Here is a 24,491-nt window from a genome sequence, read left to right on the forward strand (position 1 = left end):
CGCATTAATCTTATTGTAGCATAACATTTTTGCAAATTGTAAAAGTGCTCTACCACTTACATTTGCAGTCTTTCCACTCGTTATTTACCACTGGAGGAAAAAAAAAGTTCTTCCCTTGATTTAGCTTCATTAAGATATTCTAACTTCAGTGCAGGGGTAAATAAATGTTGAGTAACAATTTTAACTTGTGTATCCAGAAACAAAAATAGCACAACTTTCATTTTCCAAAATACAAAATGTCACAACATTTGAGTGTTGCCTGCTTATCTATGGAGTTCCAGTTGTGTGTTAGTTCTATGTTTTTTGCTAAATTCATGTATCTTTTCAGAATGCTGAATATATCAGAGAAGGCCTTGGTGAGATGATGATATATAGTGGGAAACGAAAAGAGGGCTATGTTTATGGTGTAAGTAATCAACTCAGAAACATTTACATAATTTTAAATGTAATTATTACAGAATGTCTCAGTTATTACCAACAGTTAAATGATTAGTGTAGAAGAGAATTATTGTAATACATCATAGTGATAGGTATTTTTTACACCCAGTGCCAGTGTTACTTAAAATTTTGTTAGCGTAGAGATAGATGCAGGTTGAAAATATTCAGATCTGTTCAGTGACATGTCCCGGAGAGGGAGCTTGTATGCTGCTCAGCATAATTTCTGTTTGGTGAGTAATGACATATGCTTGTATATTTCTTCCTGAATTATTGATTGATTTAGTTTGACAGAAAGGATTTTATAATTGTGTGCAGGAATTATTTATTTTTGTTGGATTATTCTGTGTTGAACAAATGTGCTTGTAATACAGGACAAGCTTTTTTGATGCAACATATTATAACAGTGTTTGACCATTTATATCTTAGAATACCCTCATTAAGCAAGAGTACTGTACTGCTTTTATATGACTTTAAAATGAACTGCTAATGACTTTACCATCATGATGTAGCAACTTAATTTATCATCATGTAAATTGTTGATCAGAACATGGACTCTTCATGCACGAAACTTTTTTTTTTTTTTTAATAAAGAAGGCCTTGTTTCTTCTTAGGATGTACCATCTTGGCTGATTTTTGTTTTTGAGTGTAAGTCATAAAACTTACATTTGCTGTCAGGTTCTGAAAATCCTTTCTATTACTACATGTAGTTTTTATACATTTGCTTTTAATATTCCATCTGTATTGGCTAGGATATGTCGCAGAATTAATTTGACAATTCATGAATTCTCATCACTATTCAAAGATCAACATGTCAGGTGAATGGCAGATTTGAGTGGAAATCATACATGTTGTGCATACTAATAATGTTGAACACTTTGAAACATGTGGGTTAGTCATGTTCACTCGAATACGGCTTGAGGAATATGTTGAAGAGATAATACATATTTGAGCTCTGCATTGGAGAAAGTGTTGAGTTCCCAACCACCTGACATTAAACCTCAAGTAACGACAGCAAACTTCCTGCATTGTAATGCTAGATAATGCATTCTAGACAATGCCATATACCCCATACAACAGTTCAGATATATGGCGCTCTATCTCTATCCATACTGAAGACTCATTATTTGTTGCTGATAAGCCTATTGTAACTGTAGACATAGTTGTTTATCAGGCATATTGGTCACAAAGGAATATATGCCCTAGTATTATGCTAACACTTGAAATGAGATATTGCAATAACTGTAGTATCGTTGAAATTTCTTTCTTTGTCTGCTAATAGGATGTTTTGTAGGGTCTAAGATGTTCCCTGTTCTCTTCAGCTGTCACGTATCCATCATCACTTATAATTATGTTAGCAAAAACTGCAGTTTAATGTTTTCTACAGCTATTTATAGGCATACACAACATGGCCATTTGGAGGATTTTGATAGTCTATCCATAGACTTCCTACTTGAATTGATTATATGCCATTTTTCACAGTCCATGAGTTTATATCATTCAAGTGCTTCTATCACAGATTGAATTGTTTATTTGTGATGTTCAACATAAGTAATAGATTTTTTATTTGTTATTGTAACTTTAGACTTGGTTTCAGTAGGAAAAAAAACAGTAGGCCAGTTGCACATAAAATTGTACATCTGTATATTATTTATAAGTTCAGATTTAATATGATTTTGTTTCACTCTATTACTGTAAAATCTAGAAGCTTTGAAGCTCACTGTGAAATCTAGTGGCTTGGAAGTGTTACAAATATTCAGTGCATATTTATACATATATTCAGTGCATATTTATTTCTGTGCTAATAAGACTGAAAAGGACTGGCAGTCAAGGCCACAATATCACCAGCAATGACAGGCTTCTGATCAGAGGAATAAAATGTAATTAGAAGGGAAATTGACAAGACACTGAAGAAAATGAAGGTAAAATCAATGAATATTGCCTGAGAAGAATGATTCAGGGGCAAAAGATGCAAAACATCAGCTACGAGGGTCATAGTAACATGTCATTTTCCTGTGTACATTATTCATAGCAGAAGAGCCTGCTAAATTCCTTCACAGTAAACCGTTAAGGAACAAGATCTCTCTACTCATATTTTGTTATGTTTTGTGTCAGACTAAAAATTCAAGGTTCTGTAGTTTGGTACCCAGTTGGTCTCATAATTTCATCCCCAATAATGATCTGTGCATGATATCAAGTTGCACCATAGCATGATTTGATGTCCATGTTAAACTGTAAGTCTCCTGTAACTGGCCATTCAGTTCAGAAGGTGAGGAAAGTAAAGGGCTTACCATCTCCAACAGGACCATTCCAAGTAAATCACTGCAGTTTTCAAACAAACCTTCAAGTTGGCAGCAGTTATAGCTAAAGACAAACAGTATTGCTACACTGAAGCACCAAATAAACTGGTATAGGCATGCGTATGCAAATACAGAGATATGTAAACAGGCAGAATACGGCACTGTGGTCAGCGATGCCTGTTTGAGACAACAAGTGTCTGCAGCAGTTGTCTGCTCAGTTACTTATGCTACAATGGTGTATTATCAAGATTTAAGTGAGTTTGAACATGATGTTATAGTCGCCACACGAGTGATGTGACACAGCATCTCCAACATAGTGATGAAGTGGGAACTTTTCCGTACAACCATTTCACAAGTGTACCGTGAGTATCAGAAATCCAGTAAAACATCAAATCTCAGACATTGCTGCAGCCGGAAAAGATCCTGCAGGAACGGGACAAACAACAACGGTACAGGATCATTCAGTTTGACAGAAGTGCAACCCTTCCGCAGATGGCTGCAGATTTCAGTGCAGGCCCATCAGCAAGTGTCAGTGTGTGAGCCATTCAACAAAACATCATCAATATGGGCTTTTGGAACCTTCATGACTGCACAACACAAATCTTGACACCTCACCTGGGCCCATCAACATCGACAGTGGACTGTTGATGACTTGAAACATATTGTCTGGTGAGAAGAGTCTCATTTCAAACTGTATCTAGTGGATGGATGTGTATGGGTATGGAGGTGTATGGGTATGGAGACAACCTCATGAATCCATGGACTCTTCATGTCTGCAGGGGATTCTTCAAGTTGGTGAAGGCTCTGTAATTGTGTGGAACATGTGCAGTTGGAGTGATATGGGACCCCTGATACATCTAGATACAACTTTGATAGGTGACACATATGTAAGCTTCCTGTCTGATCACCTGCATCAGCTTCCTGTCTGATCACCTGCATCCATTCCTGTCCATTGTGCATTCTGACAGACTTGGACAATTCCAGCAGGACAATGCAACACCCCACATGTCCAGAATTACTACAGTGGCTCCAGGAACACTCATTTGAATTTAAACAGTTCTGCTGGCCACCAGACTCCCCATACATGAACATTATTGAGCATATCTTGGATGTCTTGCAATGTGCTGTTCAGAAGAGATCTCCACCCTCCCATACTCTTATGGATTTATGGACATCACTGCAAGATTCATAGTGGCAGTTCCCTCAAGCACTACTTCAGACATTAGTAGAATCCATGCCGTGTCATGTTGTGGCACTTCTGCATGCTCGCGTGGGGCCTACACAATATTAGATAGGTATACCAGTTTCTTTGGTTCTTCAGTGGATATAGATTACTGAGCAAACGTATCATTACTTTATGTATAAAGGGTTCAGATGAGGTATTTAAAGGTTTTCCTGCCACCGAAGCAAATGTTATCCCACAGAAGCCGACTCATTGCCTCAGCTCCGTTAAATACAAGGCTGTCCAATCTCTCATTCAACAATGGAAACTCTAGGTTGGAATTGTCAGCACTGTGTGGAAAAGATAGATTGCTGGTTACTGTGAAGATGGCCAATCACATTGCAGAGAGGCATAATTACAATACACTTACACATTAGCTTTCAGCCACGACTTCATCAGAAAAAGAGAGAGAGACAGGAACCCACACCATACATTCATGCAAACAAGCACACCCCATGCACATGACAGCCAACTCCGACAGCTTCTGGTCTGAGTTGCTGGAATTGGTGGTCATGTGTACATGAGGTGTGCTTTCTTGAGTGAATTTATGGGGGTGTTTCTGTTTCTCTTTCTTTTTCTGATGAAGGCTGTGGCCGAAAGCTAATGTAAGTGTTTTTTAATTGTTCCTTTTTGCAACTTAATGTGTCAATTTTACGGTAAGTAGCAATCTATCTTTTCCTTAATTGTTAGTCACTCATGGAAGCTTTTAATCAATGTACATCATTATCAATATAAAATCACTGCTAGCTGTTCCAGCAAAAAATTCTATGTTCAGAACTAGTGGCCTTATTGCCACTCATACCACCGTATGACTGTCCCCCCCCCCCCCCAACCAGGTCCCAAGACCAACTGTATGCAGCTTCTCTTCCTATTCCACCTTCTCGCAGGTCATTTAAAGTATTCCCCTACCACTTTGCGTGCAATGGACCAACCTCTCTGCAGGTCAGTACATAAAATTATTATTTAATGAAATTAATTGAGGAACATGGTCATGCATCATTGATAAATTTTCAAAATTATACCAAGTAATAACAAGATAGAAAATGGTTCAATAATGATAGCAAGAACAATTGTGGCCCATTAATTAGTATATTTCTGCCTGCTGATTTCACTGGCACAGCCAGTTTATGCATATTGTGCACTTTGATTTATAATTATTATTTAAACAATAAAACTACATAGTTGTGGAAGCATTTCACCCTCTGAATAAAAAAATGAAAGAAAGAAACACAAATATCTCGCTACCTTATTTCAAAATTATACAAAGGCTATTCAATTGTTTTGCTTTTTTATATGATGCTGAGTAACTCAAGAGCCAAATTGTTAAAAACAAAAAAGTGTAATCATTAGCCTCTAGAGGCTGTATGTAGGTTCTTGCACTACTGACGTTGAAGTCAAATGAAAACCCTTCCCAACGGCATTCATTTGAGCACTTAGATGTTGTAGCCTTATTCTATAAATTGTTATTAATTTACAAAGATTGCTTGTGTATAGCATCCAAAGTCAAGCATCACAGGTGGAGCATTTATACCACAACAATTGCCTTTAAATATATTCAGAATCATATCTCTGTTTTCTGAATCCAAAGACATAGAAACCCTTGTATATGATGTATGAACGTACATCGTTATTACATGTTCAGCTGACCATTAAGCACTTTGAATTCCAATTCTGTTACCTTGCTCTGAATGCAAATCTGCCAGAAGAAGTGTGACAGCATCACAACAACTCACTCCATACAGACATGTACGAGGGTGATTCAAATGAAAACCTTAATTATTTATTATTGTGCAAGTGGGGCAATAGAGAAAAATTACAGCTATATAATTTTCTGACACATACCACTCATTCAGAACTGCATAGGTACCTCATGAGAAGAATTTTTTTGGTTGTGAATGCTGCCATTCATGCACCAAGGCTGTTACCTCTTCATAGATGAACTATGGCTCCTTTCTTTGCTTGCTCTTCATTGATGTGACTGGCACCCATCTTCTGGACATTTTATTGAATCACTGTGTGTATGGACAATATTGTGTGCTGAACTAATGCTGATACCCAAAATAGTGGCTATCTTGTTTACACCAGCAGTATTTTTGCTCATTCCTATGAGGTGAGCCTGGTCTGGACACAGAGAATCTTGCACAGACATTATGCATCTTTTAAACTCCCTACACCACTTTGTCCAGTTGCTGCAGGGACAACACATGAATTGCGGTACTGTGATTTCAACCTGTGAGATGTTACCACAGGCTTAACAGTTCCACAGCTTAGAAAATGTATTACCGTTGTTCGCTGCTCCAGTGTGGTGCAGGTCAACAGTGAGCAGCCATCTTTGCGCTGACACAGCTTCCTTTTCTGTGCTATCAACTGTTGGCAATGTATAAAAATACAAGGGTAATTACTGCCAAGTGTCAAATCAATAGTATAACTTTTAGGAATTTATTTCGCTTTTAAGGTTTATATTTGAATCACACTTTTAATATGACAATATTCAATATACCCTGTTATTATTTTACAAATGTACACCATGTGAAATTTGGAGCCATATTACACTTTTACTATGATTATATTCAGTGTACCTTGTTACTATTTTACAGATGTACACCATGTGAAGTTTGGAGCCATTGCTGTCACATGTTGATGCTTTATTGTAATTTACGTAGTTGCTGTTATTTATTAATAAACATGCTCTCTTAAAAGCATTACTGTAAATAGCCATGGAATTATACATTTGTGTTTCATGTTAAAAGTTTTTTTTCCAGCACTGAATGATCCGGAGTAATTTGTATTGTTATATAAATCATTGTATCTTCACATTATTACAGTTTATGGCTGATCCTATGGCTTCTGCAAAATTCTGTGGAACTGTTCAGCCCATGGATTTTTATTCAGGCACTGGTGATGTTGAAATAAACTTTGTAGCATCTTCTGAAGTTGATCGTGGTTTTAAACTTATATATTCCTCAACAGGTATGTCTTATAAATCTACATACCATAACTAAGAATTTGCGAGCTATACTGTGTAACTGATCACATATGTTCCATTGAAGAATGACCTGTCAACAATTCTTGGGGAAAGTTTGTGATTTATGTAGTTCATTTCTGAAAAGCCATAGCATACCGTATTTACTCGAATCTAAGCCGCACTCGAATCTAAGCCGCACCTGCAAATTGAGACTCGAAATCAAGGAAAAAAATTTCCCGAATCTAAGCCGCACCGGAAATTTGAGACTCGAAATTCAAGGGGAGAGAAAAGTTTTAAGCCGCACCTCCAAATCGAAACAAAGTTGGTCCATTGTAATATGAGAGACAATTTACATCGAATGAGTGATGATACAGCTACAGTAGTTTGGTTCGAGTCGTAAGCTTAGCAGTTAAGCTTTACCAAATAGCCATTGCTATGCGCCAGGCGCTCCGTCCGTATTTATACGGGTACCCTTCCTTTTTCACGTGCTTCGATTGCTTATTTTGCTTTGATTTGATAAGTGCTGTTTTCTTTGTTATAGGTGTTTACGTCACTCTAAGCTGAAAATGCATTGCTGTACTGTGTCATGCATTGTTTGTCCCATTCTGATGATGAGTGTTTAAGGCATATCACCGCTAGCGGCATGGCTTGCTTTGGCAAGAGACTGCTATTTGTTGTTACTTACACTGCTGCTTTCTTTGATAATGATCAGCAAGAAACAAATAATAGACTGCGTATGATAGACCATGTTCTGAACGAGAATTTGGCGAAAATGTTTCTCCGTTTGAAAATCTTTGCTGCCGCTTCTTTAGTACATCAGATTCTGCACAGAAATTAGAGTCATCTTAGAATTAAAAATCTAGTCAGTTGCCGTGTTTCATTTCTGACTGTATCATTATTAGGCATAAGAATAATACGAATATAAACATGACACGATACGTATATTCTTCCGCGTTTGCTGTTGTCTCACTCTAGTGTCGTAGTTTATCAGGTAGACAGGATTTAAATAAGATAGCAGCAAACACGAAAGAATATGTGGCAAAATGTTTATATTCGTATTATTCTTATGGTGAAGAGAATACTGCATGTGATTCACATTTCATCAGGTTCCTATTAGCAACCATCTCTCCTCACAGGTAGGAAAAAATTCAGAAAGTAGAGTTGGCCATACTGACAAACATCCCAAACAGTCTTGCATGCGGATTTTCGTAGTACATTGAAATTCTGCTACATTCGAAGATGAACAATACGGAATTTGTATTTACTTCGTTGGATAATGTATGAAAATGCAGTGGTCGAAACTCGGGGCGGAGAGAGAAAAAGCTCGTCTTCCACCTTTTTTTTTTAATTTATTTACTGACGTGGAGGTTTTGGCGCCAGTATTTATCTTTGTGCCTACAAAGCATGCCTGTGTAGCACTACATATATTCGACGGCTGAAGTTAGTTGTGGTGGCACCTACCAACATTTTTCAGAACTTCCACTTGCTTTGCACTCGATTCTAAGCCGCAGACGGCTTTTTGGATTACAAAAACCAGAAAAAAAGTGCAGCTTAGATTCGAGTAAATACGGTAATCAATAACAGTAAAACTATACCTATTGAGTTTTAGTGTAGCACCATAAGAAATATCACATGATGAAGTGCATCTGAATATTTGACATTTATAAACAAACTTTCACAACTGGAAATATTGTGAGTGTCACTCTTCTGTTGAAATGAGCATGTCTGGAGTATGTGAATGTTACACGATATGGTGTGAAAGCTGAATAATAGATTACATGGAAATCGACAAAGTCTTTTATCTAGCAACTGAAATGGTGAGGCTTGTTGAGAGTTCACATGTAGTCGCTATTAATATCTATTACTAGGCAGTGCAAACTTTGTTCCTGGCTGTAGTTAAAAATGTCTTTGCCATGTGACTTACCCATAACTGTTGTAGTTAGTAGTAGATCATGTAGTTAACTAGCAGTACACAGCGAAAGTAACTGCAGCAACTAGTTTTGCCAACATGTAACAGTGTACTTTTAACTGAATTAAATTTATTGGCACAGAGTAGAAGGAAAGACTGAAAATTCCAACAGAAAATACGGCAGAACATGCTTTAAGAATTTTGAAGCAGATATCATATGCAAAAAATTATATTAGCAATGGGGGAGTACTAAAGATTCAACAGCATCACAACATCTGACACACACAGATAATGTCAATGATCTATAAGAAAAATTATACCGTCATTACCAGTTTTAAGAACAGCAAGTTTTAAAAAGTCATCATTTGCAAACCATAAAATATAATAGCAAAGAGAGTGTGCCATATTAAAAGATTTAAATAAAAATTAAGTATCAGAATTCAAATGGCTAATTTAGTTAAGATATAGACTCAAACATATTACGATGGGAATTGTTATTAGGAGTTTAGTATGACATCTCTATGCTTGTAAGAACAATAAAAAATAGTAGTAGTGACCGAGCGTGACAGACGCAGCAACAGATAAATAACCCGCTTTTGTGACATTTACGAGTTCCTAACCAGGAGCAAATTCTATTATATCATCTGTGTGCTTTAATAGTTTAGTTTCTTGAGTTTCTGCGTGTAAATTTAAAATTTAATAGCCACAGTTCTTGTGTTTTCATTTGCTTCAGAAAGTAAACCAATTTTGTGATATATTACAAGTTCCTAATCAGGGGCAAATTATTTAGTTTCACCTGAGTGTGCGATTGTTGTGTGCGGATGTGAGCCGAGTTGGTGACACTTTGCTCTCAGCTTCAGGTTGTGATGGCTTCGATTACACAGCTTGATGCTGCAGTGGATGGGCACCACTGTTGTGGTTCCAGGTGCTGTCTGTGGCTGACACTGTCCACTGAGGTGGATGCTGTCACCTGTCCTGTTTCAGAGGAAGCCACTCAGCCTGCAATATCCGGGCAATCGCAGAGGGTGGGACTATTGGTAGTTGGGTGCTCCAATGTTAGGCGTGTTATGGGGCCCCTTAGGGACTTGGCTTACAAGGAGGGTAAGAAAACCAATGTGCACTCCATGTGCATACCTGGTGTGATTCCAGACGTGGAAAGGGTCCTCCCGAATGCCATGAAGAGCACAGGGTGCAGCCAACTGCAAGTGGTTGCTCACGTCGGTACCAATGATGTGTGTCGCTTTGGATCAGAAGAGATTCTCTCTTGTTTCGAGCGGCTAAGAGAAGTGGTAAAGGCTCCCAGTCTCGCTTGCAAAATGAAAGCATAGCTTACCATTTGCAGCATAGTCAACAGGACCGATTGCGGACCTCTGGTACAGAGCTGAGTGGAGGGTCTGAATCAGAGGCTCAGACGGTTCTGCGACCTTGTAGGCTGCAGATTCCTCAACTTGCGCCAAAGGGTAGTTGGGTTTCGAGTTCCACTGAATAGGTCAGGTGTTCACTATATGCAGGGGCTGTGTGGCATGGACTGGGTGGTTTTTTAGGTTAGAGGGTCTTGAGAAAACTCAAGATGGGCTTCAGTCACAAAGGGTGCCGGCTGAACACAGGAAGAACATAGATACAGGAACCATTGGTATAACAGTTGTAAATTGTTGTAGCTGTGTTGGGAAAGTACCAAAGCTCCAAGCACTAATAGAAAGCACTGATGCTCAAATCATAGGCACTTAAAGCTGGCTAAAGTCGGATATAAGCTCAGTGGAAATTTTTGTGGAAAACCTAACGGTGTTCCAAAAAGATAGGCTAAACACAGTTGGCGGTGGCGTGTTTATTGCTGTTAGAACAGGGTGTAGACGACCTGGGACAACTGGGAGATCCGGGAAAAATCGGGGAATTTTTTCATCTGGGAGAAAACCGGAGAAAAACCAGGAATTTTTTAGAATTCCAGGAATGTTTCATTGTTTTAGTTTTCAGTTACATTTTTGTGACTTTGACTGGTAAGAACCATTACTCCAACAAGGGATATTACTGTATATGCATCTGCAGGATAATACAGCAGCAACAAAACATTAACAAGAGGAAGAAAAAATAAAACTTAAGTCGCAAAGGAAATCTGCCGTATACAACATCAAAACATAGTGCTCATACAAGTGCCTGCCAATAGTAAAGTGTGTCAAAGGGTTTGGAAAGACTATGCAATGATTCATAACGACAAATTGCCTCCAATGAGAATGACGTGACAGCTGTTGACATTAGATTCATTTGAGTAGTTGCGGGCGGGCTCTTGTGCTTACGCAGTTGAGTCGCGTATGAGTGAGAACCTTCTCCCGTCTCAATACTGATGTGTGGCTGGCCGCCACTATCTAGGATTGCCCCAGTTCAGAAATATCGTATATCTGGGGCTGATGCACAGAGCAATCTGAATTGTAGTGGGGAGGTGGGTACTCTCCACGTGACCTGTGTTTACGTTTAGTGATTTTGGTGTTTCCTCTTTGTTTATTACTCTCACATCAAATGAAAACAAAACGGACTTCTGTGGCCGGAAGCTATCAGATGAATTAAAATATGTTCGCATAATAACAGAAGGCTAAAATATGTTATTATTTTCATTTTTTGTTTCCACCTTTCTGACAGTCAAGCATTAATCACCTTGCAGAACAATGAAGTTATTTTTGTCGCTTTGCTGAAGAGATTTGGCTTTTATTAATCTTTTGCGCTGAGGCACTCAATTTATTTGAAATGAAGTGTTTAATTTCACACTGTTGGCTAGTTTCAACTGTTCACTGCATTTAAAGTGCACGCTTTCCATCTTCTAGCTCGCATGCTATTATGCCATAATAAAGAACCAAACATGAGAAAATACAGTACTGGTACTCAAGAAAATTTACATCTGAATCAGGACATACGAATGTGTGTTTTAAGCCCAATTATGCATTTTAGTATGGTTCCCGAAATTCCAATGAACTTGAAGTGTCCTCTGATGTCTTGTTTCTTTTGTGACATAGTGCAAGATCTTTTAATGTTTTACACGTACGAACATATGGGCTTCCTGTGTCATTATTCTTCCAGACTATGATTATATGTGAAACCTCTGTTTTTTCTTGCAGCAACACTATGTATGTTAATTTAAACCATCAACTTTTCTTATTTGTGTGTTCACGATACTTAAGAGTGATCTTGCTATTGGTTGACTACATCACCTGTCCTACGTGTCATCAGCTGGCGAGATCACATAACATGAGCTATGACTGGCTTACAAAAGTGTGTCACAATCTCGATTTCAATGCCTTGGAAAGCAACATGCGGTGTTCGGTGGAATTCAAATTTATATCTTTGTAACACGAAAATATGCAGTGTACATGTTGCTGCTGCGCATCATAGATCTTTCCAAAATGTGTTTTTCCCCCAATGAGTTTCATTTTCTATAGTGCCGGGAAATTCTATGTCAGCATATAAAACCACAGACATTGAAAAGACTGATTAGTTTTACAGTGCCGAGGAAAAGTATGCTCCCACATAACAAGGGGAAAATATATTTTCACCCAGGAGAAAGTGTATTTTCAACCGAGAAATCCAGGACAAATCTGGGAACTTTCTCCTTGTCCATGTATACACCCTGTAGAAGTACTTTAACTTGTTGTGAAACTGAAGTAGGTGCTTCCTGTGAGTTAGTATGTGCAGAGGTCATTGTTGGCAACAGGAAAAAAATAATAAGTGGATCCTTTTTATCAACATCCCAGTTCAGATGATGCAGTTGCTGAAAGGTTCAAAGAAAACTTGAGTTTGATTTCAAACACATACCCGACTCAAATGATAATATTTGGTGGTGACTTTAATTTACGCTTGATATGTTGGCGAAAATACATGTTTAATTCCGGAGGTAAGCATAAAATATCATCCAAAATTGTGCTAAATGCATTCTCTGAAAATTATTTTGAGCAGTTAGTTCATGAGCCCACATTAATAGTAAACGGTTGTGAAAACACACTTGACCTCTTAGCAACAAATAATCATGCGTTAATAACCAGAATCAAAATTGATATTGGGATTAGTGAACACAGGGTTGTCGTAGCAAGATTGAATATTGTAATCCCAAAATCCTCAAAAAATAAGCGAAAAATATACCTATTCAAAAAAGGAGACAAAAATTCACTTGACGCCTTCCTGAGAGACAATCTCCACTCATTCCAAATTAATAATATAAGTGTAGACCATATGTGTCTTAAATTCAAAGAAATAGTATCAGCAGCAACTGAGAGGTTTATACCAAATAAACTAACAAACGATGGAGCTGATCCTCCTTGGTACACAAAACGGGTTAGAACACTATTGCAGAAACAACGAAACAAACATGCCAAATTTAAATAAATGCAAAATCCCCAAGACTGGCAATCCTTTACAGAAGCTTAAAGCTTAGCACGAAGTTCAATGCGAGACACCTATAACAGTTTCCACAACGAAACTTTGTCTCGAAACCTGGAAGAAAATCCAAAGAGATTCTGGTCGTATGTGAAGTATGTTAGTGGCAAGAAATGACCAATGCCTTCTCTGCGGGATAGCAATGGAGATACTATTGAAGACAGTGCTGTCAAAGCAGATATACTAAACACAGCCTTCCGAAATGCCTTCACAATAGAAGACAAAGTAAATATTCAAGAATTCAAATCGAGAACAGCTGCCAACATGAGTAATGTAGAAGTAAATATCCTCTGAGTAGTGAAGCAACTCAAATCTCTTAATAAAAACAAGTCTTCTGGTGCAGACTGTATACCAATTAGGTTCCTTTCGGAGTATTCTGATGTATTAGCTCCATACTTAACAATCATATACAACCGTTTGCTCGACGAAAGATCCGTACCCAAAGACTGGAAAGTTGCACAGGTCACACCAATATTCAAGAAAGGTAGTAGTAGGAGTAATCCACTAAATTACAGGCCCATATCTTTAACATCGATATGCAGCAGGATTTTAGAACATATATTGTGTTCGAATATTATGAATTACCACGAAGGAAATGGTCTATTGATACACAGTTAACATGGGTATAGAAAACATCGTTCCTGTGAAAGACAGCAAGCTCTTTATTCACATGAAGTGCTGAGTGCTATTGACAAGGGATTTCAGATCGATTCCATATTCCTGGATTTCCAGAAGGCTTTTGACACTGTACCACAGAAGCGGCTCATAGTGAAATTGCATGCTTATGGAATATCGTCTCAGTTATGTGACTGGATTTGCAGTTTCCTATGAGAGAGGTCACAGTTCTTAGTAACTGACAGAAAGTCATTGAGTAAAACAGAAGTGATTTCAGGCTTTCCCCAAGGTAGTGTTATAGGCCCTTTGCTGTTCCTTATCCATATAAATGATTTGGGAGACAATCTCAGCAGCCGTCTTTGATTGTTTGCAGATGATGCTGTCATTTATCGACTAATAAAGTCATCAGAAGATCAAAACAAACTGCAAAACAATTTAGAAAAAAATATCTGAATGGTGCGAAAAGTGACAGTTGACCCTAAATAACAAAAAGTGTGAGTTCGTCCACATGAGTGCTAAAAGGAACTCGTTAAACTTTGGTTACATGATAAATCAGTCTAATCTAAAAGCCATAAATTCAACTAAATATCTAGGTATTATAATACAAACAACTTAAATTGGAAAGAAAGAAAATGTTATGGTGATGGCTAACCAAAGGCTGCGTTTTATTGGCAGGACACTTAGAAAATGTAACAGACCTCCTAAGGAGACTCCCTACGCTACGCTTGTCCGTCCTATTTGAGAATACTGCTGCGCGGTATGGGATCCTTACCAGGTAGGACTGACAGAGTACATCGAAAAAGTTCAAAGAAAGGCGGCACGTTTTGTATTATCGCGAAATATGGGAGAGAGTATCACAGAAATGATACAGGATTTGGACTGGAAATCATTAAAAGAAAGGCGTTTTTCATTGCGACGGAATCTTCTCACGAAATTCCAATCAGCAACTTTCTCCTCTGAATGCGAAAATATTTTGTTGACACTGACCTACATAGGGCGGAACGATCACCACGATAAAATAAGGGAAATCAGAGCACGTACGAAAAGATATTGGTGTTCATTCTTTCCATGCGCTATACGTGATTGGAATAATAGAGAATTGTGAAGGTGATTCGATGAATCCTCTGCTAGGCACTTAAATTGGATTTGCAGAGTATCCATGTAGATGTAGATGTTGTTATGTTCGTCTCTCTCAGATCTGAAAACAATAGTATTACCACACTGGTTGGAACTTAAGTCAACATTGTTTGGTTATACTGTAAGGAGACCAATGATAGCAGAACTGCTTGTAGACAACAAGTCATTGGACATCCTTTATCCCAAGATCAAAGAATGTGGAAACTCTTGGAACATCTGCTCTGGAAAAGTATAGAGATGGAATTTGTGCTGCACTGGCAGTGAGGTGTGATGCTCGGTAAGCCACATGTTTTAGAGAACATAATCATACTGATTTGCTGCAAACAGATTCTCACACCAGATAATGTGTGCTAAATTTACATCATTACTGCTGCAGGAAAAACAATATATTTCTCATGGAGATGAGTTGTTTGGCAGGTGAAGCATGGTTTCTAACAGATTACACAACAGCGATGCAAGCACATTTCATCTAAAAGGAGAAAACCTGCTTTTCACATGAATCATAGAATGTACACAGACCATTGGTAGCAGCATTACACTAGCAGCAGATGGTGGACTTCTGTGGGGCTTATGATTCTTACGCGAGATGCCTTGGAAGGTGTACTGTATCAATAATGTTTACGTCCACTTATATACTTCTATGGCTGATGTTGTCTCCAACAAATGTAACATTTTTTCAAAAAGACAATTTCCTACAGAAGGTCATAACTGTGAGAATCAGGGTGATGTATTCCAGTTGAAATGGGATGCAAATTTGCTATATATCAATGTTATGAAGTACACTTTCGATATTACAATGGTAATCCCAAAAATAAGGTCTCCTATATTTTTATAAGCACATTGACCTGTTTATTTCTACAAAGGTTTATATCAGTTTACAGCTTGAACATTTAGCTATTTTATGACATAATCACCATTTCTGTCGATGCATTTTTGTAGATGCTGTGACAGTTTTTGTATGCCCATGTCATACCAGCTTGCCGTCATGCTGTTCAAAAAGTTATTAACCTCTTCTTTCACCTCATCGTTGGAGCTGAATCGCTTTCCGGCCAAATGTTCTTTTAACCAGTCAGAAAGTTGTCCTGTTCGGCTGCAAGGCGGTGCAAAAATGCATGGGAAGCATCAACTTGATGCCATATGTGGTTTTCCGTCAGTGTGCTTGGCACTCATCTTGTGCACACCTTCTGGTAATTCAATGTTTTCATTAAAATTCTGTGAGTGGTTCTTCGGGAAACCTCAGGAACCAACGTGCAGAGATCATCCAGGGTGATCCACCGAACTTCATGCATGCTTTGCTCAACCTCCAACACTGTCTCCTCAGAAATTGACAGTCTCCCACTCCTTTATTCGTGAATTTTATTCTGGCCAGCTACAAACTCTCTGCACCACATAGAAACATTTTTGACATCCATGCATGCCTCACCATACACTACTAGCAATTGGCGATGGATTTCAATTGGCACAGTGTCCTTTGCGTTCGAAAACCGAATAACTGCGCGCAATTTGCATGTGGTGGTAGCATCCAACGGGAGCTCCATTCTTGAACAACAAATGTAAAATTTTGTAACAATTTCAATGTACACACAGATAACTTACCCACAAAACAGAAACACAATGGAAAGAAAAAGGGAGGAGGACACTAGTATTTAAAGTTAGTGAGAGCAAGACTGAGCGCCTGAGGGCGGCGTATGCATGTTTACACACAGTGCGTAAAGCACTCTTCCTAACAGTGTGACCAACTGCCACACAAACAGAGTTCTGTACATATAAAATATAGGAGACCTTACTTTTGGGATTACCCTCATATTTAACATAATCTTAAGGGTGAACTACATTCTCCAAATAATTTTCTCAACACACACACACACACACACACACACACACACACACACACACACACACACACACTTGGAGGTTCTCAGACAAAAGATTTTTCTAAATGTTACACTTTCCACATGACAACCTTTACTATGTTTTATGTTTTCATAATAAAATGTGTGATTTTGTTTCATGAAGTGCAGAGCTCTTTCGATTATTAATTACTCTCACTAACTTTAAATACTAGTGTCCTCCTCCCTTTTTCTTTCCATTGTGTTTCTGTTTTGTGGGTAAGTTATCTGTGTGTACATTGAAATTGTTACAAAATTTTACATTTGTTGTTCTTACATGTTTGATTCACATTTTACTATTAATATTGTCAAATACTATCTCTTACTCTACAAATACTATAAAAGTATATTTTCCTTTCCTTTAACCTATCTTCTAAGATAAGTTATGGGCTCAATGTTACCCCATGTTACAAGATTGCTCCAGTACAAAAGCTGCTCTTTCCTGAGGTCAGCTTTTACCAGTTTTTTCTTTCTTAAGGTTACTTGGTTGGTTGGTTGGGGATTAAGGGTCTAACAGCAATGTCATCAGTCCCTTAATCCAGAGGTAGTTCATCTGTAGTTAGTGATATCTGCCAGGAACATGCAATGTGAAAGTACACGGGAGTGATAAAATGGAGGCATTGATGGCAAAACAGCTACCAGACCAGAGAAATAATTTATGGAGAAGTATATGGCTCAGGCCAATATGAAAGTCAGAGCAGACGAGGGGTCTCCCAGGGCTCATCCATGGTGAGACACACCCCACTGCATTCTGACCCCCATCAACCAGATGACGGGCCAAAACAGTTATAGAGAAAAGAATGCCTTCTAGTGAGCTGAATCAGAACATTGAAAGTGAGAAGGCTAAAAATGTAATGGACATCAGTTGAACCATCAGTACTAAAAGAGAGATAAAAGAAATAGGTGAGGCAGCAGGTGGGTGCCCCTGTGGCTCTGCATGGGTGTCATCAGACAATTAGTCTGTAGTAGTTGTGTGTACATGCCCCAGGAGAAACAGGAAATCCTTTCAGCTAGGAGAAAGGTGGGAAAAATATGGTATTTTTTTTAGGTTTCCAGGAATTTTTCATTGTTTTAGTTGTCAGTTAAAGTTTTATAATTTTGACTGGTAAGAACTTATACTCCAACAAAGAACTTTACTTTATTCCACTACTGAAGGGCAATACTGCACCAATAAAACATAAACGAGAAAAAAAATACCAAAATAAAACTTAAGTTGCAAAGGAAATGCACTACTTACAACAACAAAACACAGTGCACATACAAGCTTGTGCCAACAGCAAAATGTGTCAAAGGCTTTAGGGCAAAGACTGTTCAATACTTCATAACAACAAGGTGCTTTCAATGAACATGATGTCACAGTGGCGTACATGGATTTGGTTGGAGCAGTTGCGATTGGGCTCATGCGCACGTACAGTCGAGTCGCATATGAATAGCCTTCTCCTGCTTCTGGAAAATGTGCACTTTAAGTCAAATTATGCATTTTAGTATGACTTACGAAATTCCAGTGATCTTGGAGTATCCTCTGAAATTTCTTTTATGACATAATGCAAAATCTGTGAATGCTGTATACATATGAACATACGTAAATGTTCACTTGCGTTGTGTCTAGGAATCCTGCATACTTGATTCACTAGACAAATAATCAAACAGCTCGTATTAATGAGTTTTATTACAACAAGACAATTACAAATACTGAACTTTGATCTAAGAAATCTTGTAGTCCTTTATACATTACCTTCCACAAGTGCAATTACACAGGTGTGTCAAGCAAAGGGTGGCACACAAAATTTTCAACCTTCTTCAGAATTTGATTGCTAATGAAGAGGCCTCGATGGAACAGCTAACAAAGCGGCTTACATTGAAGCTGCTGTCAAAGTGGGCTGCCACCAGTTGGGTGCGGCGCTGATGTGGTCTTCACTTAGGGTCCGTTACTGTCATATTGTTGTCTGGAGGGAGGTCAGTCAGCATGTGATTCTTCTCACAGCCTTCTCTTCTCCGCCATTGCTGACTGACATGCCGGCATTGACTTTATGCTGTAACAACTTTAAGATTAATAAGCAGGCAAATTTGGTCAGTAGTACTGAATAAAATATTTTGTTTCAAATATACTGGCAGCATTGTCAGAGTTTTATGTATCTGCATTTTGTGAAACACAATATTTTTTGATCACAAGATATGTTTCAGCACTTCTCTGGTACCTCCTCTAGGCTTGACATTGTTTCTTAATTTATGTTGTTTACATCTTAAACTTACAGAACCCCATTTTCTGGTAAATTATAGACTAGCAGCACATTGTGTGCACAGTGTTTTATCATCGTAACTTCCTGTAAGGCTTTATATTTACTTCTGGAGTAGAATATAAACTACCAATTGTATGGTTTCTTGCCTTCGGAAATGACTTTGTTAATTTTTTCTACAGTGGAAAAAAGTCATAAAAAAACTTAATGTTGTCAGTTCTGGAGTATACGAGCAATTTTTATTTTTTACTTTTGCAAGAAATTTGTATTCCTATTGTACTAGCTTTTGGTAGCACTGCTAGGCTGAGTGGATGGACAGTATTGCAGAGTATGGATATAATAATAATAATTAATAATAATAATAATAATAACAATATGTTATAGTCATCATGTAGGATACCTTGAGTTACAGAGTCTAGTTTTGAAATGAATATTATGCCAGAGCTTGTTTTCTTATTTTGAATGTCATATCTGGGTAGGATATGATAAAACAGTTGCCCCAGATAAATAAGTCAGTATGTCCTCTCCTAACAATGTACTGCAGTGCCACACTTGATCACATGGTGCACTACTACACACAAAATTCCAAACAGAAATGTGACAAAAGACATATGAGCAGAGCAAACACTGAGAACGAGCTTCTTACGTTGTCATAGCTGTGTATGTCCAGTAACCCCTGTTTTCTGGGATTGTCTGGCAACTGCTCAAACAAATCAGCTTCTAAGAGATGGTAGGAAAATATTGTGAATAGTGGTTTGCGAAGCATTACTTTCAAAGTAAATTTCCTTTTACACAGGATGAATTATTTTATGTGTGAAAATATGTTATGAATTTTTAAATCACGTAGTGTTTGACTCTCATTTAAATCTTATCACTTTGAGGACCAGCCACTTAAAAAAATTTTGAGCTCAGAAGACCAGACATTCATATCATTATTTAAAATTTTACTGTCATATTTGTGTGATGTGCCTTGAAGAGTAAAATACGCAGAAAAGATCAATATTATAATTGTAGGACATGAGGTCCACCAGTTGTGCAAAACATCATTTTTTCAAGTACCAAAACATGTTTCGGCACCACTGTGCCATCATCAGTGGGTTTTCGTTTTATTTAACCTGTAATGATTACAAAATTATGTGGATATTTAGTTCAAACAATAGTTTTTATTTTTGTTCATACCTTTATACTTGGTGTGCATGATTTTTCAGCACCACTTGTGTATTATTTACTACACATAGCTTTTCATCTACAACCAAACAATGTTGATGAGAAATTTTGTTGGGAGTCCAAATGCAATTTAGTTTGTCGCGATACTATATTCATTTTTAAACAACAGTAAACAAAATTCAAATTTGGCGCCGAACTCTCTGGTGAACAAATGAACACTGACTGGGTTGGGACACAACAACCACAATTAAACTGTGTTTTGGTGAAGTGCAAAGTGCTTTTATGACCTTATTTGTGAAAATATGTGTTATATTTACATGTGCATCATGACACCTCACCGTGATGTTGAGAATAAAAGGGCTTGCCACACGAAAACGTTAGTAAAAATTAGTGTAGGTGCAAAATATCGCAACAAACTAAATTACATTAAGATGACAAGTTAACTCCCAACAAAATTTCTCATCGACATTGTTTGGTTGCAAATGACAAGCTACATGTAATAAATAATACACAAGTGGTGCTGAACAATCAAGCACACCAAGTGTAAAGGTATTAACAAAAAGAAACAAACTACTGTTTGAACTAAATATCAATATAATACATGAAAACTTACCTTTTCTTGTAGCTACACTGTAAGTATATTAATTTAAACTATTAAGTTTTGCCATTTGTGTATTTGCACTACTTAAACTTCACAGTGGTGTCGCTGTTGCTTGACTACATTACGTGTCCTATCCTCTGAATATCTGCTGTCATCGACTGGAGAGATCACATGACATGATCTATGATTGGCTAACAAAAGCGCATCGCTATCTTAATTTCAATACTTTGAAAAGTGCAGAGGAGTTCTATGCTGGTGTATAATACCTGAACCATTCAAAGGATTGAGAAGTTTTATAGCTCTGAGGGAAAGTATACTGTCACGTAACTCGGGAAAAGTGTGTTTTCACCAAGAAAAAGTGTGTATTCATCTAGGAAAAAGTGTATATTCATCTGGGAGGAAGTGTTCATTCACTTGGAAACAAGTGTATATTCACCCAGAAAAAAATGTATATTGATACAGGAAAAAGTGTATTTTTAAGCAGGAAATCTGGAAGAAATTCAAGAACTATTTTTCCTTGGCTGCATAGATACCCTGTACAGCTAAGGCATTACCCCAAAAATATAAAATAGGGTGTGACAGAAGAAGCAAATCACATCTAAAAGCAAGTAAAACACAATAAGAGAAGAGTTAGTTGGGTGAGGAGGTAGGGTCAGGAGTCCACCCAGCCCCAACCACACTACACTCATCATGAAAGCAGTTGAAAAACTTATATCTGAGAATAAAGACCACTTTTGCAGGGAAAACAGAGAACCATTTCAACTGCCCATGAACTGTCTGCCAATATTAGAGGCAAAGATTTGGAAGACCATACTTAACTTGTGGGAGTAATTGCTCCTCTAACTAAACAGTCAGCCAGGTAAACGGTCAGTCAGTTCATTCCTTTGGATACCCACATGACAAAAGACAACATAGCAGGCAGTACAACTAAGTTCAGTGAAAAAGCCATAAATAGTATAGATCATAGGGTGACAAGAGTAACAAGGGTCAGTGGCCTGCAGGCTGCTTAGTGAGTCACTACATATTAAAACACAGTCAAAAAAGGCATGTTTAATAAAACGAAGGGATTTGCTTATGGACATCAGCTCCATCATAACAACACTGCATGTTCCCAGCAACAAGTGGTATTTCTGGCCAGCCGGAGATATAAAAGCATATCCTGTCTTATCCATGGTATTAGAGCTTCTTATGTAGAAGATGATGGTACACTGAAATTCCTGAATAACTGGAGAACAGATGCCTAAAGGTCATGGGAGTAACTGAGAGTGTGGGACTTACAAATAGATCGATCCTAATTCATGGTCAGGTACCAACCAAGGAAAGGTGTGTGAGAAAACATTGAGAGTACATTCTAGGGAACACAGGTGGAGGCCTTGACAGAGAACTGTGGTGTGTTCCAATGTGTAACACCATCCAAAAGTGGGTAGCAGGTACTCATATGCAAAAAGAATGAGATTTGTTAGATGATCTGGGAATTATTGAATAACAGCTGCTTATGAGACAAACAACTGGTTCATTCAGAACTGAAGAGGAGAGGTTTCCGTTTCAGTAAGGAGGCTGTGAATGGGACTAGTCCAGAAGTCACCAGTGGTCAGTTGCATGTCACTGTGATGGGCAGGATCTAGTTCTTTCAAAGCTGAAAGTGCTGTCGAGCCACAAGCATGGCAACCATAGTCCAATCAGGATGAGTGTAGGGCTTGGTAAATATGGAGAAGAGTAGCACAATAGCATTTCAAGAAATGTAGGCAAGGAAGGAGAGAGTGTTAAACTTCCACATCCAGCTGCTCTTTAGCTGTCAAATATGGGGCAAGCAAGTCCTCTTTTTATTGGAAAGGAGGCCCAAAAAATGGGACTGTGCAACAATGTTCAAGTACTGCGTACCCAAGTAGAGTTCTGGGTCAGGACAGACTGGGATGTTGGCATAAAGGTATGACATGTGTTTTTGCAGGAGAGAATTGGAAATAATGGGAAAGTTTCCAAACAGAGGCTCTTTGGGTGTTGCCTGAGTGGCAGCTGTACTGGACGCATTAGTCATCAACATACAGTGCAGGGGTAATCAGCAGCCCAACTGATGTCACTAGCCCATTGATGCTGATGAGGAAGACTTGACATTCATTACAGAACCCTGTGGGATGTCGTTATTTTGCATCTATGGAGAGCTTAGTGAAGTACAACTTGTGCAGATAAAAACTGATGAAGAATAATCAGTAGTGAGCCTCAGATGCCTGAATACGTAGGGTAAGTAAAATGTGATGATGCCAGTCAGTGTCTTAGTTCATATGTGTGACAGAAAGGATTGCAATGAGGTTTAGGCATTGAGAGAAAGCCTTTGGATTGCTGCTGCTTCCACGTAAGCAGAGGGTCAAATGTGGGTTTACCCTCCTGGAAACAACCTGAGAGGGGGACAAAAGGTCTTGAGATTCAAGAACGCAGCATAATTTTAGGTCCCTCCTGGAAACAACCTGATAGGGGGCAAAAGGTCTTGAGATTCAACATAATTTTAGGCAACCCTTCTTTCAAATAGTTTTGAAAAGCCCATTGGTGCAGCTAATCGGTCAGCAGCTATTGAGACATGTTGGGTTCTTGCCTGGCTTAATGACTGAGATGATGATATTATCACGTCTTTGCAAAGGGAAGACAATTTCAAGCCAAATATGGTTGAAGAGCCTAAGAAGATGTACGCATTGGACCATCTCATTATGAATTGAATCAGGGCCTGGGGCCATATTGGGAGATGAGGCAAGAGCACGAAACAGTTCCAGGGAGCTCTCTTCAACTTGTTGTTTCTCCATTAGAAAGGTAGTCAGGTCAGAAGAGGACACCTACGCTGTCACAAAGTGGGTCACAAGGCACTCAGCACTAACCGGCACATTGGTACAAATGAATCAAAAGACTCTGAAAAGTTGTTGATCTTTGGTGGCTCAAAAGGCTACAGAGCTCAGTCCACACCAGAGAGGAAGAGGCGTACGTTCCCAAAGAGGAGACATAGCATTCCCTGCATACTGTACTTGATTAGATATGGTACCTTAGTACTTTCAATGTATTTGATCATCCAGGGCAGCACCTGGAAATTTGGGAGGAGGCGGGGGTGGGGGGTGGGGGGGGGGGGGGGGACTGTACAGAGGGGAATAGCAGGATGGCATCAAGAGAATTTTTGTCTGCTTTTTTGAATAGGTATATTTTTTGTTTTTTTTGTAGGATTTGGGGGTTACAAATTCAATCTCACTACAACAAATCTGTGTTCACCAATCCCTGTACCCATTTTCACACTAATGATTAGCTCAGGATTATTTGTTGCTAAGAGGTTCAGTGTGTTTTCACAACCATTTATTATTCATGTGGTCACATGAACTAACTGTTAGAAATAATTTTTTTCAGTGAATGCGTTTAACACAACTTTGGTTGCTGTTCTATGCATACCTCCAGATTTAAACATGTATTTTCGCCAGCATATTTACATTAAATTAAAGTCACCACAAACTATAATTGTATGAGTCAGTAATTGTTTTAATTAAACTCACATTTTCTTTGAACCTTTCAGCAACTGTAACATCTGAGTTGGGAAGTGGATAAAAGGATGCAATTATTATTTTATTCC

The 24,491-nt window shown here is 38.3% G+C and overlaps 1 protein-coding gene across 1 annotated transcript in view; it reads left to right on the plus strand.

Annotated features, from left to right (window-relative positions):
- LOC126285435 (cubilin-like) overlaps positions 1–24,491 on the plus strand; it is a 780,558-nt gene that overhangs the window by 721,659 nt on the left and 34,408 nt on the right. The window contains exons 63-64 of the mRNA XM_049984824.1: positions 329–406; positions 6,783–6,927. Coding sequence (XP_049840781.1) covers positions 329–406; positions 6,783–6,927 — 223 coding nt within the window. The remainder of the gene's footprint in view (positions 1–328; positions 407–6,782; positions 6,928–24,491) is intronic.

The sequence above is a fragment of the Schistocerca gregaria genome, chromosome 8 (assembly GCF_023897955.1).
Source record: "Schistocerca gregaria isolate iqSchGreg1 chromosome 8, iqSchGreg1.2, whole genome shotgun sequence".
In the NCBI taxonomy this organism is placed as follows: domain Eukaryota; kingdom Metazoa; phylum Arthropoda; class Insecta; order Orthoptera; family Acrididae; genus Schistocerca; species Schistocerca gregaria.